Source organism: Pogoniulus pusillus, chromosome 39, assembly GCF_015220805.1.
Source record: "Pogoniulus pusillus isolate bPogPus1 chromosome 39, bPogPus1.pri, whole genome shotgun sequence".
Lineage (NCBI taxonomy): Eukaryota > Metazoa > Chordata > Aves > Piciformes > Lybiidae > Pogoniulus > Pogoniulus pusillus.
This window is the reverse complement of record NC_087302.1, coordinates 540573-558159: the sequence shown is the minus strand read 5'-3', so window position 1 is coordinate 558159 and position 17587 is coordinate 540573. Positions and strand designations below refer to the sequence as shown.

The window sequence follows — 17587 nt, the reverse complement described above, 5'->3', positions numbered from 1 at the left end:
CTCCTGCAGCCCCTTCAGGCTCTGGAAGGCTGCTCTGAGGTCTCCTTGGAGCCTTCTCTTCTGCAGGCTGCACAGCTCCAACTCTCTCATCCAGACTTAGATTGGATCTGAGGAACAAGTTCTGCACCAGGAGGATGCTGGAACACTGCAACAGGCTGCCCAGGAGGTCCTTGGAGATATTCAAGGTGAGGCTCAGGAGGGCTCTGATCTAGCTGAGGATGTCCCTGCTGACAGCAGGGGGGTTGGACTGGATGACCTTTAGAGGTTCCTTCCAATCTGAGTGATTCTGTGACCTCTACCTGTCCCCCAGGGTGAACAAGCTGCTGGTCCCTTTTCACCTGAGCTACCTTCACTTTCTGTCTGCTTTTGGGTTTCTTCTTTCTTTAAAATAATGCAAAACCACAGAAGTGTTTGGGCTGGAGAAGCTCTCCAGGATCACCCAGGCCAGCATCAGTCCAACCCCACCATGGCCACCAAACCCTGTCCCCAGGTGCCATGGCCACATGTCTCTTCAACCCCTCCAGCCATGGGCACTGCACCACCTCCCTGGGCAGCCTCTGCCAGTCCCTCACCACTCCTGCAGCAAAGACATTTTTCCTCCTCTCCAACCTAACCCTCCCCTGGCACAATTCCAGGCCAGTTCCTCTCCTTCCATCCCCTGAGCCCAGGCAGCAGAGCCCAACCCCCAGCTGGCTGCAGCCTGCTCTCAGGGAGCTGCAGAGAGCAATGAGCTCTGCCCTCAGCCTCCTCTGCTCCAGGCTGCTCACCCCCAGCTCCCTCAGCTGCTCCTCCCCAGCTCTGCTCTCCAGACTCTTCCCCACCTTTGTTGTCCTTCTCTGGCTGTGCTTCAGCTCCTCAATGTCCTTCTTGGAGTGAGTGGACCCAAACTGAACCCAAGATTGAAATGCAGCCTCAGCAGTGCCCAGTCCCTGCCCTGCTCCTGCTGCTCACATTCAGCCAGAGCTCAGAGCTGGATTGGGCAGCACTCAGCTGGCTCAGGACACCCTTCTGTTGCTCCAGGCTTCTGCTCTAGGAGGAGAAGATGAAGCAAACTGGGACCAGCTGGCTGAAGAAGACTGCAGGAGGGAAGTGTCTGGTTCCAGTGCTTCCAGGCTGTGCTTTGTGCCCACTGTTTTAGAGGTTTGCTGTCTCTGAAAGCCTCCTTCCAGGCAGTGAGCTGTGCAGCTCTGGTCCCCACAGGGACTCGTGGGGTCATGGCCCTGAGCTCTGGCCCCTTTTCCACATATCCACCTGCCCCCTTCCCTGAGCATCCAAGAGCTGCTGCAGTCCCCTGGCAGGGCAGGGTGGGACCACAGAGGTGCACAGGCTGTGGTGAGCTGCCCTGGGGCTGGGGCTGACACACAGCAGGGCTGGAGGAGCTTCAGGGTGCTGAGGAAGGAGCAGAGCAGCTCAGCACAGCCACAAGACTGCCACGGGAGAGCCAAAGCCCTCAGCTGCTCTGGGAATGGCAGAGCCTGGGGTTAGCCTCCAGGGACTGTACAACAGCTTTCAAACTGCCCCTGCAGGGGCAGGGCAGCACCTAGCAGGCAGCTTTCCAGGAGACCAAAGCCTGCCTGGCCCCAGAGGGGTGAGTTCTGCTGTGCCCTGTGCAGATGCTTCCCGTGTGGGGTGCAGGTCACTCCCTGCTGTTTCTCCCCGGGGAGCAGGCAGGAGGCTCCAGCTCCTTTGCAGCCTCACTGATTACCCAGGAGTGGGGCTGTGGAGCCCGTGGTGAGGACAGGTCCTGTGGGGCAAGGCTGGGCTCTGACCCAGCCCTTTTGGGAGCCTTTGGTGATTGCTTAGAGCTGGGTTTATAAAGAAAGGAAAAAGTGTTTCAAGTGAGTGGAGATTTTCTCTCCAAGTGGTTCATCTCCTTCGTGTGGTGAGTGCAGGAGCTGGCAGGCCTGGGGATGGGGAGGACAGGGAGGGGAAGCAGTGAGGTCATCCCAGCTGGAGAGGATGGGCAAGGGCTGCAGGGCCTCTCTGGCCCCCAGGTCCGTGTCAGAGCTGGGCTGGAGGAGCCTGATGGAGCAGAGCAGCCTCACTGTGGGGGCACATCGCTGCTGCTCCGGCCGCAGCCTGGGGGCTCTGCACGCTGGGCAGGTGCTGGGGAGCAGCCATTCACACAGTGTCACAGTGTCACAGTATCATCAGGGTTGGAAGAGACCTCACAGATCATCAAGTCCAACCCTTTAGCACAGAGCTCAAGGCCAGACCATGGCACCAAGTGCCACGTCCAACCTTGCCTTGAACAGCTCCAGGGACGGCGACTCCACCACCTCCCCGGGCAGCCCATTCCAGTGTCCAATGACTCTCTCAGGGAAGAACTTTCTCCTCACCTCCAGCCTAAATCTCCCCTGGCACAGCCTGAGGCTGTGTCCTCTCGTTCTGGTGCTGGCCACCTGAGAGAAGAGAGCAACCTCCTCCTGGCCACAACCTCCCCTCAGGTAGTTGCAGACAGCAATAAGGTCTGCCCTGAGCCTCCTCTTCTCCAGGCTAACCAATCCCAGCTCCCTCAGCCTCTCCTCGTAGGGCTGTGCTCAAGGCCTCTCCCCAGCCTCATCGCCCTTCTCTGGACACGCTCAAGCATCTCAATGTCCCTCCTAAACTGGGGGGCCCAGAACTGAACACAGTACTCAAGGTGTGGTCTAACCAGTGCAGAGTACAGGGGCAGAATGACCTCCCTGCTCCTGCTGGCCACACCATTCCTGATGCAGGCCAGGATGCCACTGGCTCTCTTGGCCACCTGGGCACACTGCTGGCTCATGTTCACCCCCGTCCCTGCCTCTGCCCCAGCAGCCACCCAGCCCTGCTGCGGGGTGGGCAGGCAGCAGGCTGCTCAGCCACTCTGCTTTTACTCTCTGCCAGTGCCAGGGTCTGCTCTGGCTGCGTGTGCCAGGGCAAGGAGCAGCCCTGGTCCCTGTTCTCTGTCCCATCCATGCTCCACCTGTGTAGGGCACAAGAAGAGTGTGGCCAGCAGGTGTAGGGAGGTTCTCCTGCCCCTCTGCTCTGCCCAGGTGAGGCCACATCTGGAGCATGGTGTCCAGTGCTGTGCTCCCCAGTTCAAGAGGGACCTCAGAGAACTGCTGGGGAGGGCACAGCAAAGGGCTGCAAAGATGCTGAAGGCACTGAAACATCTCTGTGATGAGAAAGGCTGTCAGCAGGATGGGACCAGGCTTTGCCCAGTGATGCCCAGGGACAGGACAAGGGGTAGTGGGCACAAAGTGGAACATCAGAACTTCCACCTGAACATGGGGAGGAGCTTCTGTAATTTAGGGGTGCTGGAGCCCTGGAGCAGGCTGCCCAGAGAAGTGCTGGAGTCTCCTTCTCTGGAGACATTCCAGACCCACCTGGATGTGTCCCTGTGTGACCTCTTGAGGCTAGACTCACTCATCTGCAGAGGTCCCTTCCAGCCCCTACCATCCTGTGAGTCTGTCTCTGAATGCATCCAGACAGCCAAGCCCCAGGCCACTGCTCCCTGCAGGGAGGAGGATATGGGAGGTAGTTGACCTTGCAGGTTGTCTCATCGACCCTCCCACCATGGGCAGGGGTGGTGCTGCCCTCAGCTCTTCTTTTCTGGCCGCAGGCATGTGGGTTGTGGCATTCAGAGGCTCCATGCCCAGCTGACCCTGCTCTGCATCCCCTACAGGCACCCCTTGGGCTCAGGCCTCATTAAATCATGGAATCAGAGAACAGCCAGGCTGGAAAAGACCTCTGAGCTCACCGGGTCCAACCTATCCCCTAACCCTCCCAATTAACTAACCCATGGCAACAAGTGCCTCATGCAGCCTCTTCTTGAGCACCCCCAGGGATGGGGACTCCCCCATCTCCCTGGGCAGCACATTCCAAAGGCAATCTCTCTTGCTGTGAGGAACTTCTTCCTAACATCCAGCCTGACCTTGGTGCAGACATTGACAGGGTCTGGTCCAAAGGGACTGCAGGAAGGAAGTGCCACCTAAGGGCACTTCCACTCCTATTTACTCTGTGCCTTCAGGAGAGAGGGCTAGAAGGTGCCAAGTATCACCCACCTCGATCACCTCAGCCCTGGTTTGGTGGCACAGCCATGCCTGGGGTTGCTTCCCACAGCCCTGCAGGGTTGCTCTGCATCACCTCCCAGCCCCCTGGGAGCTGCTGAGGCAATCTCAGAGGGCCTCAAGGCTGTTTCGAAACCCCACTGGGAGCCTGGCCAGGGTAGCTCTGACTTGCTTCCAGCCCTCCTGCCCAGGTTTCCCTCCCAGGAACAGGAGGCTGGAGAGGGGAGCTGGTGAGCAGCCAAACCTGCCCTGACAAAGAAAATGTTCTGGGAGCTGCTTTCTCCAGCTCCATGCTGACGTTTGTCCACCTGAGACCTGGTAGGTGTGGCACAGCTACCTGTACCCCCCTCAGCATGGAAAACACAGAGCTGCTCCTGCTCTGTCCTGCCACAGCTGCTCCTGCTCTGTGCCTGCCACAGCTGCTCCAGCTCTGTCCTGCCACAGCTGCCCCTGCTCTGTGCCTGCCACAGCTGCTCCTGCTCTGTCCTGCCACAGCTGCCCCTGCTCTGTGCCTGCCACAGCTGCTCCTGCTCTGTCCTGCCACAGCTGCCCCTGCTCTGTGCCTGCCACAGCTGCTCCAGCTCTGTCCTGCCACAGCTGCCCCTGCTCTGTGCCTGCCACAGCTGCCCCTGCTCTGTCCTGTCACAGCTGCCCCTGCTCTGTCCTGCCACAGCTGCTCCTGCTCTGTCCTGCCACAGCTGCCCCTGCTCTGTCCTGCCACAGCTGCCCCTGCTCTGTCCTGCCACAGCTGCTCCTGCTCTGTCCTGTCACAGCTGCTCCTGCTCTGTGCCTGCCACAGCTGCCCCTGCTCTGTCCTGTCACAGCTGCCCCTGCTCTGTCCTGCCACAGCTGCCCCTGCTCTGTGCCTGCCACCGCTGCTCCTGCTCTGTGCCTGCCACAGCTGCTCCAGCTCTGTCCTGTCACAGCTGCTCCTGCTCTGTGCCTGCCACAGCTGCTCCAGCTCTGTCCTGCCACAGCTGCTCCTGCTCTGTGCCTGCCACCGCTGCTCCTGCTCTGTGCCTGCCACAGCTGCTCCAGCTCTGTCCTGCCACAGCTGCTCCTGCTCTGTGCCTGCCACAGCTGCCCCTGCTCTGTCCTGCCACAGCTGCCCCTGCTCTGTCCTGCCACAGCTGCTCCTGCTCTGTGCCTGCCACAGCTGCCCCTGCTCTGTGCCTGCCACAGCTGCTCCTGCTCTGTCCTGCCACAGCTGCTCCTGCTCTGTGCCTGCCACAGCTGCTCCTGCTCTGTGCCTGCCACAGCTGCCCCTGCTCTGTAGCTGCAGGTCAGTGTGGGGGAAATAAGAAGTCTCTCATCTTGCTTCACTTCTCATCTTAGATCTGCTGCCCTGCTAAAGTACCATGGCCAAGCCCTCTCCAAGAGCAGAGATGTTCCTCTGGCATCTGTCCAGCAAAATCACAGAATCACAGAAGTGTTTGGGCTGGAGAAGCTCTCCAGGATCACCCAGACCAGCATCAGCCCAGCCCCACCATGGCCACCAAACCCTGTCCCCACCTGCCATGGCCACAGCCTTCTGCAACCCCTCCAGCCATGGGCACTGCACCACCCCCCTGGGCAGCCTCTGCCAGTCCCTCACCACTCCTGCAGCAAATAAACTTTTCCTCCTCTCCAACCTAACCCTCCCCTGGCATAATTCCAGGCCAGTTATTCTTCCATCCCCTGAGCCAAGGCAGCAGAGCCCAACCCCCAGCTGGCTGCAGCCTGCTCTCAGGGAGCTGCAGAGAGCAATGAGCTCTGCCCTCAGCCTCCTCTGCTCCAGGCTGCTCACCCCCAGCTCCCTCAGCTGCTCCTCCCCAGCCCTGCTCTCCAGACCCTTCCCCACCTTTGTTGTCCTTCTCTGGCTGTGCTTCAGCTCCTCAATGTCCTTCTTGGAGTGGGAGACCCAAAAGTGACCCCAGGATTTGAAGGGACTTGAGGCAGGTATGAGCCAGTGGTCATGCCAGGGCAGCTGGCACAGTGCTGAGGTCTGCAGGGTGCTGCTCCTCGGGAAGGTTTGCTGCACTTGCTCGGGGGAGCAAAGGCTTCCACACCTCCAACTGCCTCTGCTTATCTGAAAAACCTCAAACAATTTCCTTTCATCCCAACTTCTCCACTTGTTCAGCCATGCTGCTTGGCTTAGAACCAGCATCTGGCCACAAAACCTGCTTTTAGGAAGCCTGGAGAAGTTTCTGTCTTCACCAGCCCTCAGCATCCTGCTGCCTTCCAGGAGGCAATGCCCACAGGGGAGCTGAGAGCACAGCCTGGCCTGTGGGAGCCAAGGATCTGTGCTAAGTGCTGTCAGCAGCACTCAGTCATCACCCCAGGCTTGTGCAGGGACTCCAACAGGCTCCACATGCACAGGAGCTGAGGGCTGTAAGGTAGGTGCAGGTCTAGCAGCCTGGCTGGGCTGCTTGGGCAGCCTTGGGATGCTGAGGTCAGCAGGAGGGGATGGCTCCAACTGAGGAACAAGAGCCCTGCTCCTCAGCTCAGGGACCTGACCTGCTACCTGTGCTGGGGGGACAGTTAGGGTCTTAGAGTCATAGAAGTGTTTGGGTTGGAAAAGGCCTCTGGGATCATCAAGTGCAGCACTTAGGTGCTCAGGCCAGAAGGAGCAGAAGCAGCTCAGCCTCTTGTGGACAGTCCTTGTGATCAGAGCTGCAAGAGTGGAGCTGCAGCAGCCAGCTGTGTCCCTGCAGCCATGCAGCTGCAGCTGCCAGCTCTGTCCCTGCAGCCATGCAGCTGCAGCTGCCAGCTGTGTCCCTGCAACAGTGGAGCTGCAGCAGCCAGCTCTGTCCCTGCAACAGTGGAGCTGCAGCAGCCAGCTGTGTCCCTGCAGCCATGCAGCTGCAGCTGCCAGCTCTGTCCCTGCAGCAGTGGATCTGCAGCAGCCAGCTCTGTCCCTGCAGCCATGCAGCTGCAGCAGCCAGCTCTGTCCCTGCAGCAGTGGAGCTGCAGCTACCAGCTCTGTCCCTGCAGCAGTGGAGATGAGCTGCCAGGTCTGCCCTGCAGCTGAGGCAGCCCCCGGTGGATGTGGGCTGTGGCATTCACCCCTGCACAAGGCTGGGCCATCAGGCAGTTGTCCAGCAGAGACCCTGCCCCGGGGGGACAATCCCTGCAGTTGAACACTCTCAGGGCTGCCAGGTCAGCAGGGACATGTCCTGACACTGTGCCAGGGGAGGGTTAGGTGGGAGAGGATGAAAAATGTCTTTGCTGCAGGAGTGGTCAGGGATTGGCAGAGGCTGCCCAGGGAGGTGGTGGAGTGCCCACGGCTGGAGGGGTTGAAGAGAGCTGTGGCCATGGCCCTTGTGTCCATGGGTTGGTGGCCATGGTGGGGCTGGGCTGCTTGTTGATCTCAGAGAGCTTCTCCAGCCCAAACAGTTCTATGATTCTGTTCTGTGGCAGAACTTCCACTGCTGCAGCTCTGCAGAGCCATGTCCCTGCTGGGACTGGGAGCCAGAGGAGACCCCGAGCTGAGTGCTGGGCAGCAGCCCAGAGGGGCAGTGAAGGGCAAGGGAAGTGCTAGAGCAGGAGCAGAGGGCAAGAGAGGGAACATGACCTTCCCCACCAGGACCTGTGCAAAGGGAGTCACCTCCCAGCCCAGGGGAAGGCCTTCAGCCTTTGCCACAGCAAACCAGGGGTCAGCTCCTCCTCAGCAGCCCCCCTGGCTCTGGCTTTAAGCACCTTGGCTACAGCAGCAGAGGGCTCTGGTGCAGGTCATGGTGCTGCTGCATGGTGTGTCCAGGTCATGTGCCAGGGTTTGCTCTCCCTTCAGCAAGTCCTCCTCTCCTTTTGTGCTGCCTGGATGCCACCAGGCTGCCTTCATGTGCCCAGCAGAAGTGCCTGGGAAGAAAGCCAAGCTGGCACAGGGGAGACCTGTGGGGCACCAGAGACCATCCAGCAGCCTCCCTTCCCACATCAGCCCTGGCACAGTTCATTCTCTCCCCATCTGGCCCTAGGATGTGCCAGCCTGAAAGGAGGAGACAGTGTGTGCCATGGTCCTTGCCCCAATGACTGTGTCTGGGGACCAAGGGCTTGTTGCTGCTTCCACTTTCACCCAGTCACTGCTGCTGGCACTGTGCTGGCACACAGGGGCCCTATCTCCATGAGTGGCACTTGAATGCTGGGAAGTGTCACCTCCTTTTGCCATGACCCAGACCCCTCATTTCTCTTGACTCTGACCCCGAGGCCTGCATGGAGGGCAGCAGGCAGCTCCCCTAGAGCCTTGCTGTGTCTGCTTGCTCCTTTAGGCCTCCTCCCATGTCCAGGCATGGCACACGAGAGCCAGGCAGGCCACGGTGCTGCCAAAGGTGTAGTGTGCAAGGCAAGGCTGGCAGGTTGGTGGCTCTCAGAGCTCAGGGTGACCCAGGCATTGTGTCCCTGGGGGGGTTCATTCCTGCTTCCCATTCCCCTGCCCCCTGAAGGTCTCCTGACACTGCCTGCCCAGCTGTGCCAGGGACAGAAGGCAGCAGGCTGTGGGTGATGCCAGGTGACACAAGACCATCCTGAGAGAGAGGTTCCACAGATCCCCAAGGAGTGCTTCAGCCTTGCAATGGAGCCTGCCCCTGCTGCAGCTGCTCCCAGATGTTCAGAGGGACCACCTGCAGGGGGGCAGGGGGTGGGGCATACTCTCTGAGCCATGCATGCTCTCATGGAGGGCCTCAGGACCTCAGGGACCCTTCCCAGCCACTCTACCCACACATGCAGCCCCCTCTGCAGCAGCAGCAGAGCCAGAGCAGTGTGCAGAGCTGCAGGGACAAAGCCCAGTGTGCCACCTGCACAGCAAGCATCACCTCCTGGGCATCTACTTGCTGGGCCAGTGCCTGCAGCCAGCCCTGCTGCTGCCCTCAGAGTGTGGTGAAGGGTGAATGTGCAGTGGGGTGGAGCAGAGGCCCCAGGCCCCCCCCAAGCAGGTGACTCACAGGGTCTCCAGGCTGTGCAGCCCCTCGAAGCCGTTGGCCCCCAGGCTCTGGATCCGGTTGTTGTGCAGGTGCCTGTGGGCAGAACAGTGGTGGTCAGTGGAGGTGCAAGCTGACCAGGGACGTCCTGCAAACTGAGCCCAGCCTGGGCTGGAGCCATGAGGGGAGCTAAAGTCCCTCTGCCCTGCCCCATGGGCACATGCAGGTGCAGCAGAGCCTGCGGAGCAGCTCCACAGCTCCCATTCCTCCCAGGAAACCCAGGCTGACACTGGAGCTCCCCAGAGCCCTCTCCTTTTGCAGCTGCTGGGTGCCTCTGGAAGCCAGAAGCTTGGAGAAACACCCTAGAGCTCACCTCACACCCAGCCCAGCCCTCCAAAGAGCTGTGTGGCCTCGGGAGCTGTTGCAGGCAGCAGGCTGGGTACAGACAGAGTCCCATTGGCACTCCTGGGAGCCTCGGTGGCAGCAGGGGGCAGTGAGTCTGCAGCCATCCTCTTAGCCACAGTCTCTTGTCTCTGCTTGCCAAAGGTGGAACCACTGCAGTGCCTCATCAGCTCCAGTCTGACTGCAGGGAAAACTGCCTTCAGGTGCAGGCTTCTGCAGCTGCTGCCTGTGCCAGCCTGAGGCTTGCTCTCTGCACCAAGGCAGCTTTCTGCCTCTGCCCTTTCATCCTGGCACATGAAAGGGAACTGTTGGAGAAGACAACCTGGCTTAGTCCTGCCCTGAGCCAGGGCAAACCCACTGGTGGAGTGGCTTCTGCCCAGGGACTTGGGTGCACTTGGCAGGTGGTGCAGGAGGATGCCAGTCAGACGTGGGCCAGCAGGAGTGGCAGGTCTGGGTGCGAGCAGCAGGCAGTGTGAGCTGGCTGATGTCAGCTGCTGTGTGATGCTGCTTGTCACCAGGCACCCAGGCTTAAGGGCTGGGCACTGGCAGTGCTGGGCTTGCAAAGCCTGCTGGGGTGGTGCTGCTGTGGGGGCTCAGCAGGCTCCCCTGGAGCCCAGATGCTGGGTTCCCTCTCCACAGGGCCCTTTCTGCCATGTCTCAGTCTTCTGGCAAAGCCAAGACCTTAACCCCTGGAGTCTTCCTCCCTGACTGCCAGGGGCTGGGTGTGTTGTGGCACTTCTGAGTGGTTTTGCCATCTGCCTGGAGGCAGTCACAGGGCTCACTGTGTGTTTCCCTCTGAAACCCCACTTAGGGGCACCTTGAAGCCTGTACAGAGACCTTGGGGCAGCCTGAGGAGAGTCTGCAGGCAAGCAGGGCATAGCCTGGCCCTGCCCAGCCTGCACTCCAGCACAGCAGTGGTGCCCATGCCTGCACTGGGCTTGTCTGTGCAGCAAACACCCAGCGAGGAGGTGAGGGCCTCTGGGTCTGAGCACCTTCCTCACCCTCTCTCAGGGCAGGTTTCCTCCTCAGGTCACTTTACAGCCTGGGTTCTCCTTGCAGCAGGAGGTTAATCTGCTGCCACACTGCTTGCCCTTGGGTCCTATCCTCCCTTGCCCACGCTCAGGGCTGCACCAGCTCTTGTCCAGTGCTGCTGCCTCCTTCCCAGAGCCCCGGGGGGGCCCATACTGGCAGGTGAACCAATGACTTCCTCTTATTTGCTGCTTGATCTGAATCTGTCTCAGCTTGACAAATCTCTCCCTCCACCTGGGAGCAAGTGTGAGCTCCTTGGCTGAGCACAGGCAGCTCCCACTGCCAACAGGAGGGAGCTGGGGGTGGAGGAACCAGCCAGACTCTGGGGCACTTTGGTAGGGGCTTGCAAAACAGAAACCAGGCCAAGAAGGATGCTTGTTGGGCTGAGAACACACAAACCTGTCAGGGGAAGGGGAAGGGGAAGGGGAAGGGAGGGGAATAAATGTGAGAAAAATGTGTTTGCCCTTGGAGCAAATGGGAAAGAGGAAGTGGAAGTTGCCTGCAAGAAAACTTGGCATGAGTGTGGCTGTTAGAGGAGAAAAGAAGCTGAGATGAGAGCAGAATCCTGCAGCAGAGATTCTGTTTTGCCACAAGGAAAAGTGAGGTTCAGCTGCAGGTGGTTTCCTCTCTCAGCTGTCGTGGGATCATGTTGCCCTTCCTTCACTTGACACTTCCAGTGCAAGATGCTTCCATGGTTTTGTGTCCCTTTGAGCACTGGATTCTGCATTTGGTTTGCATCTGGAGCTGCAGTCACAGCAAGCAGTGCCCCAAGATCCCCAGGCCCCACAGCTGTCTCCTGTGAGGACACCCTGTGGGCAGGAAGGGAGTGCTGGGCGCTGGGCACACAGCACCCTTGCCTCGGCTGACTGGCACTGGGGTCAGGCAAGGAGACAGGGCAGGAAAGCCATCACCTGCTGGGGTTATATTTGGCTCTAAAGTGCTTTGTCTGGAGGCAGAGTGATGAAAATCCTCAGCAGGATGTGCTTTGCTGGGGAGAAAATTACAGCAACCCCGAAAGGAACCAGAGAAAAGGTTGTGAAAAAGGAAAAGCTGAACCCAGCAGTGGTTACCCAACCCCATGGCAACAACAGGAACAATCCAGCTGCAGAGGCCTTCCTGCCTCCCCCTGCCATCCTGCCCTGCCTTCCCCCTGCCCTGCATCCTCCCTTCCCTGCCTGGTTTTGCTCCTCAGGTAAACAAATATTACCAAGTGGACTGCAAACCTCCAGTGTTTGTCAGCCTGGGCTCAGCCCACACCTCCTCATCCTCTGCCCTGTAAATTGGTGCTTGGCCCTGGGCTATAAAAAGCCCTCTGTCAGGTCTGGGAGCTCTTGCTGCTGGAGCCAGTGCCACTGCCCACAGAGCTCTGGGATCTGTGTCCCTCCCTTTGCAGGTCACTACCATGGAGTGGTTGCCCAGGGGGGTGGTTGGGTCTCATCCCTGGAGATACTCATGGTGAGGCTGGACAGGGCTGTGGGCAGACTGCTCTAGGAGGGTGTCCCTGCTGAGTGCAGGGCTTGGACTGGATCAGCTTTGGAGCTGCCTTCCAGCCCAGCCCATGCTGTGATCCTGAGTGAGGCTGGTCTGGGACAAGCAGCCATGGGGCAGGAAGGAGCAGACACTCACTGCTCTTTTCTGGGCTGGACTTGTTTCCCAGCTGTGCACCTCTGGCAGAAAGCAGAGGCCTCTTTGCAGAGCAGCTTTGAGCTCTGGCAGGATGGCAGGCAGCTTGCTGTGTGTGCTTCTGCAGCAGCACAAGTGCCACCACATGCCACAGGCCAGGCTGGCTGCTCTGCTGTGCCAGCTGGCCCCAGGCTGTGCCTCGCTGCAAGGCTCCATCTGCTGCAGTGCCTGGAGAGTACCAAATGGCAACAATCCCACTGGCACTCCACAGAAACACAGGTGTCAGGGCTGGAAGGGACCTCTGGAGATCATCCAGTCCAACCCCCCTGCCAGAGCAGGGGCACCCAGGGCAGGGCACACAGGAACACAGCCAGGAGGGGCTTGAAAGTCCCTCTGGAGACTCCACAATCTCTCTGGGCAGCCTGCTCCAGGCGCCAGCACTCTCACACCAAAGAAGTTTCTCCTCATGCTGAGGTGGAACCTCCTGGGTTCCAGTTTGTGTCCATTGCTCCTTGTCCCACCACAAGGTGCCACAGATCTAGCTGAGGTTTGGTGCTCAGACTCACTCTGACGCTGATCCAGCTGGGATCTGATGCTCAGACTCACTCTGATCCAGCTGGGATCTGATGCTCAGACTCACTCTGATCCAGCTGGGATTTGATGAGGTTTTCCTAGCTGGGCCTTGCTGTGCTGGGAAGCTTCAAGTCCCACTGCTGGTGGTGCTCAGGTGCCCTGGAAAGCAGGGCTGGGATGTTTGGTGCTTGCTCCCAGGCAGGGAGGGCACTGAAAATCCCTGGGGCCTTTGGGAAGTTGTGGCCAGAGTAGCAGCAGAAGCAGGATGCAAATGGGAGTGGGATGCCAGGAGTCTTGGGAAGCAGCTTTCTCCTCTAGTCACTGAAGCATGCTGCTGGAGAGCAACCTGCTCTATGTCCTGACATGGTTAAAACTGCAAGGCAGAGAAATTCTGTTCCACAGCCTCAGTCCCCTGCCTCTGGCTGCCAGCACACCCAGCTGGAGCTCTTCCTGGGTGGCTCAGGAGCGAGGCTCTTGCAGCTTTGTCCTCACCACTCATCAGCTGAAATTTAGGTTGCATGAATGCTGCAGAGGAGGGGGAAAGCAGCTGGGTAAGGGTAAGAGGCTTTGGTGTGTGGGAGCTGTCAGGCAGGTAAGGTGAGGGGGGATGACCATAGGGGACAGAAGGGCCTGCAGCTGGCATGATGCCACTCTGTGGACTGGTACACTTGGCCCAGCCTGTGCTCCTGGTCTCTTTGTCTGAAGGTGTGCAGGAACAGACCCCTGTGGTATGCACACCAACTTCTGCTGCAAGATGGCCAAGTGGATGGGACTGGCAAAGCCATGGTGGGGGAGAGGATTGACAGAGTCACAAACCCAGAGAGGGCACAGAGGAGGCAGAGGCAGAGCACAAGAATCAGAGTGTTAAGCAAAACTGAGTGGTAGTGCCATGGGGGCAGCTTTCTCAGCATCCTTGGCTTCAAGACCTGTGTGAGGGTAGAGAAGGGTCAGGGCCAGGCAGGAGCAGTGAAACAGCTTTTGGGCACTAAGGGGCCAAGCTGGCCCTGAGCTCACAGCAGGTGAGGCAGCAAAAGCTGAGTCCTGTGGACAGCACTGCAGGAATCACAGAACAGCGTCACAGATTGCAGCAGGTTGAGAAGGGACCCTCCAAGGTCATCTTGACCAACCTCCTCTTCAGTCAGCAGAGACATCTCCAACTAGAGCAGGCTGATCCCTTGAACACATCAAACCTGACCTTGAATGCCTCCAGGGATGGGACCTCCACCACCCCCCTGGGCAGCCTGTGCCAGGCTCTCCCCACCCTCACTGTGCAGAACTTCCTCCTGGTGTCCAACCTAACTCTGCCCTGCTCCAGTTTCAGACCTCTGCCCCAGCCCATCACTCCAAGCCCCTGCAAACAGTCCCTGCCCTGCCTGCCTGTACCCTTTGGGAATTGAAAAGCTGCTCTAAGGTCTCTCTGGAGCCTTCTCTTCTCCAGAAGGCTTGAGCCAGTGAAGCTTCCAGGGGCCAAGGCTCCCTGTGGCCCCAGACACCCCTGAGTTTGGGCCTCCTTTGCTCTAGCTGAAGGGGTTCCCTGCCACGGGGTGAAAGGAGAACTACCCAAAGGCTTTCTGCAGGCAGGCTGTGGTGAGGCTGCAGAGCAAACCTCTGCTGCCTGGCAGGGCTAGGAGAGGTTAACCCAACTCTGCCCCATCCATGCCCTAGATCTCTGCTGGGAGTGCTCCCAGCTCCTCCGGTGACACCACGGCAGAACTGCAGGGGGGAGGCAGCAGAGACTCTGCAGGGCTGGGAGGGTTCCTGGCTGCAGTTCCAGATGGGTCTGGGGGACTTCGCTGGCAGAAGCCTCTGGGGCCCAGGCTGGAAGCGGTGCTGGGGCTGGTTTGAGAGCTGACTTCTGAGCCGAGGGCACAGAGGAGAGCTGTGGTGCACTGTGCCAGGCTGGCAGTACAGCAGCAGGAGGGCTCCAGATGCTCTCTGCTAAATGAGAAGCAGGAAGCAGCTTTGTGCAGCCCTCTTTGCTTCACAGCAGCCAGCAGCTGAACTCAGGACTGTTTCTGCTTGCAGGTGCTCAAACACAGGCCCTGAACAGATTCAATGTGGAGGTGACACAGAACCAGAGACTTGTCGGGGCTGGAAGGGGCCTCAGGGATCATCCATCCCTGCCATGGGCACTGACACCTTCCACCAGAGCAGGCTGCCCAGAGCCACATCCAGCCTGGCCTTGAAAACTTGCTGGGATGAGACTTCCACCTTCAGCATCCTGTTCCCACGAACACCCTGATCAAGCCATCTCCTCTGTGCCACTGGCAGCAGGGTGCCAAGAGCAGGGTGCCACATGAAGCCAGGGCAGGACCATGCCAGCTGCTGAGACTCAGAGGCCTGAGGCTGGGAGGTGTGTGTGGGGCTCTGCTCACTGAGCAAACTGCTGAGACACCTGCAGCAGCAAGAGCTGGGCACAAGAGCAGGGAGTTCCTCAACTGAAGGTTTGACTCCTGAGCAGAGGCTGAACCCCTTCACTTATCCCAGCCTGAGGCCTGCTGCTGGTGCTCTGTGTGGCTGCAGGATCAGCACCCACACCTCTGCCAAAGGCAGGAGGGCTGGGGAGGAGGAAGAACACATCTCTGCACCTGGGGAGTTCATGCCCTCAGCCAGCAGCCTGCATGGGAGAGGTGCCCAGAGCTGCCCCTGGCTCTCCCCCCCAGCTGCTTGTTCCAACACCTCTCAGGCTACAAGTTTCACCAGATTTATGGCAGCAGCCATCTAGGGACAAATCCAGAGGGAGGCACAGCTGTGTCCTCTGTGTCCTGGGAGGGAAAGTCTCCTCACACAGCTTGGTGCCCAGCTTGGTGCCCAGCTTGGTGCCAGCTTGACTGGCTTTAGGAGTGTTTGCTTCTCGGTTTGGTGGGTGTCTGACGCAGGGCAGTACCCGTGGCAGGGGCACAGGGAGAGCCCTGGGTGACTTCCCACTGCCTGCCTGCTGACAGGGTATGCATGGAAGCATGGGAGAGATTTATGGAGCCACTTCTGCCAGACACTTGTGATCCCACAAGCACTCAGCATCGTGCCCCAGGCTGCCTGGCAGAACCACAGCAGTGCTGCCTTCCAACTGTCTGTGGTGGGACACTGGGCCCTCCCTTCTGGCCTCCTGGGCAATGGCTTGTTCCTTGAGCCTGCCTCTTTAATTGAGGGGCTGCTTCTCACCCAAAGTGTGGGATCAGTCAGGAGGAGCAGCATGCTCTGGAGACTGAAAGCAGCCCCCAAGTGCCAGCTCACCAGCTGTGCCAGCAGCCTCAGCTCCCAGTGAAGTGGCTGCATGATGGTGGCCAGGGGAGGCTTTGTGGACCCAGCAGGGCTGTAGCTGCAGACTCCTGACCTGACATTGCTCAGGCTGCTTGGAGCAGCTCTCCTCAACCAGCCTCTGTGCTTTGGCTAATAGCTGAAGTTGGTGCCCCATGACCCCAAGCACTCTGCAGTAAACACTTGGACTTGTGGCAGCTGCCAAATTTCACCACAGCAGCGGCAGGCAGAGATGGCTCAGCAGTGCTGCCATGGCTGCAGCGGGCTGGGGGCAGCAGCCCCTGGGGATGCAGCAGCTCTGCAGCAGCTCAGCAGCAGTTGGCAATCACACCAAAGTCCTGGGCACCAAAACCAACACAATCACAGAACTGTTTGGGCTGGAAAAGCCCTCTAGGACCACTGAGTCCAACCAGCAACCTAACCCCACCATGGCCACCAGACCCTGTCCCCAAGTGCCATGACACAGCTTTCTCCTCTCCAACCTAACCCTCCCCTGGCACAATTCCAGGCCAGTTCCTCTCCTTCCATCCCCTGAGCCCAGGCAGCAGAGCCCAACCCCCAGCTGGCTGCAGCCTGCTCTCAGGGAGCTGCAGAGAGCAATGAGCTCTGCCCTCAGCCTCCTCTTCCGCAGGCTGCTCACCCCCAGCTCCCTCAGCTGCTCCTCCCCAGCCCTGTGCTCCAAACCCTGCCCCAGCTTTATTGCCCTCCTCTGGACACACTCCAACAGCTCAATGTTTGACCTGCTTGGTCACACATTTCACTTGCTTCTGAAGGCCAGAGAACATCCAAGCCTCTTTGGATGGACAGGATGCACCTCCTGATGGAGCTGCCTGGAGAAGCTGTGGAGGCTCCAACTTTGGAAGTGTTCAAGGCCTGGTGACCAGGGGCCTTGAGCAGCTTGATCTAGTAGGAGGTGTCCCTGACCTCTCCTACAAAGACAGGCAGGGAGGGCTGGGCCTATTCAGCCTTCTGGAGAAGAGAAGGCTCCAGGGAGACCTTAGAGCAGCTTTTCAATTCCCAAAGGGTACAGGCAGGCAGGGCAGGGACTGTTTGCAGGGGCTTGGAGTGATGGGCTGGGGCAGAGGTCTGAAACTGGAGCAGGGCAGAGTTAGGTTGGACACCAGGAGGAAGTTCTGCACAGTGAGGGTGGGGAGAGCCTGGCACAGGCTGCCCAGGGGGGTGGTGGAGGTCCCATCCCTGGAGGCATTCAAGGTCAGGTTTGATGTGTTCAAGGGATCAGCCTGCTCTAGTTGGAGATGTCTCTGGGAAGAGGACTTTGGAGGGTCCCTTCCAACATGCTGCATCCTGTGTTTCTGTGCAGGGGTTGGAATTAGCTGATCTGTAAGGTCCATTCCAACCCAGAGCATCCCAGGCTCCTGTGACTGCAGTTTGCCTTCTGGCCTCAGGCTGCAGTCTCGTAGTGTCTCATGGAGCTTGTCCCCTGGCCCAGGCACCTTCTGAGCCCAGAGCTGCTCTCTGCCTTGCTCCTGTGCTGTCAGAAAATGTCCATGGTGCCACCTGGGCACCACCAGCACCGCAGGAGCAGCTCTCTGCACCCGTAACACAGGCAGGGGCAAGGTGCTGAGCTTCAGAGCTTTTGGTTAAAGTCTTCTCTGGGCAAAACGTTTTTTTTTTTGGCATTTTTTCCAAGAAGAATAACCCAGATTCAGATTTGCTCTCTGCCCTGAGTGCAGACTGCTTCGCTTCAGCCAATCCAGTCGTGTGGATGGGAGCTTTTGGTATGTTGTAGATTTGAGGTGAGGTTTGGAGGGGGAA

At 59.1% G+C, this 17587-nt stretch overlaps 1 protein-coding gene across 1 annotated transcript in view; it reads right to left on the bottom strand.

Moving 5' to 3' along the window:
• Positions 1 to 17587, bottom strand: part of LGR6 (leucine rich repeat containing G protein-coupled receptor 6) — a 177804-nt gene that overhangs the window by 37076 nt on the left and 123141 nt on the right. The window contains exon 7 of the mRNA XM_064173489.1: positions 8951 to 9022. Within this exon, the coding sequence (XP_064029559.1) occupies positions 8951 to 9022 (72 nt within the window). The remainder of the gene's footprint in view (positions 1 to 8950; positions 9023 to 17587) is intronic.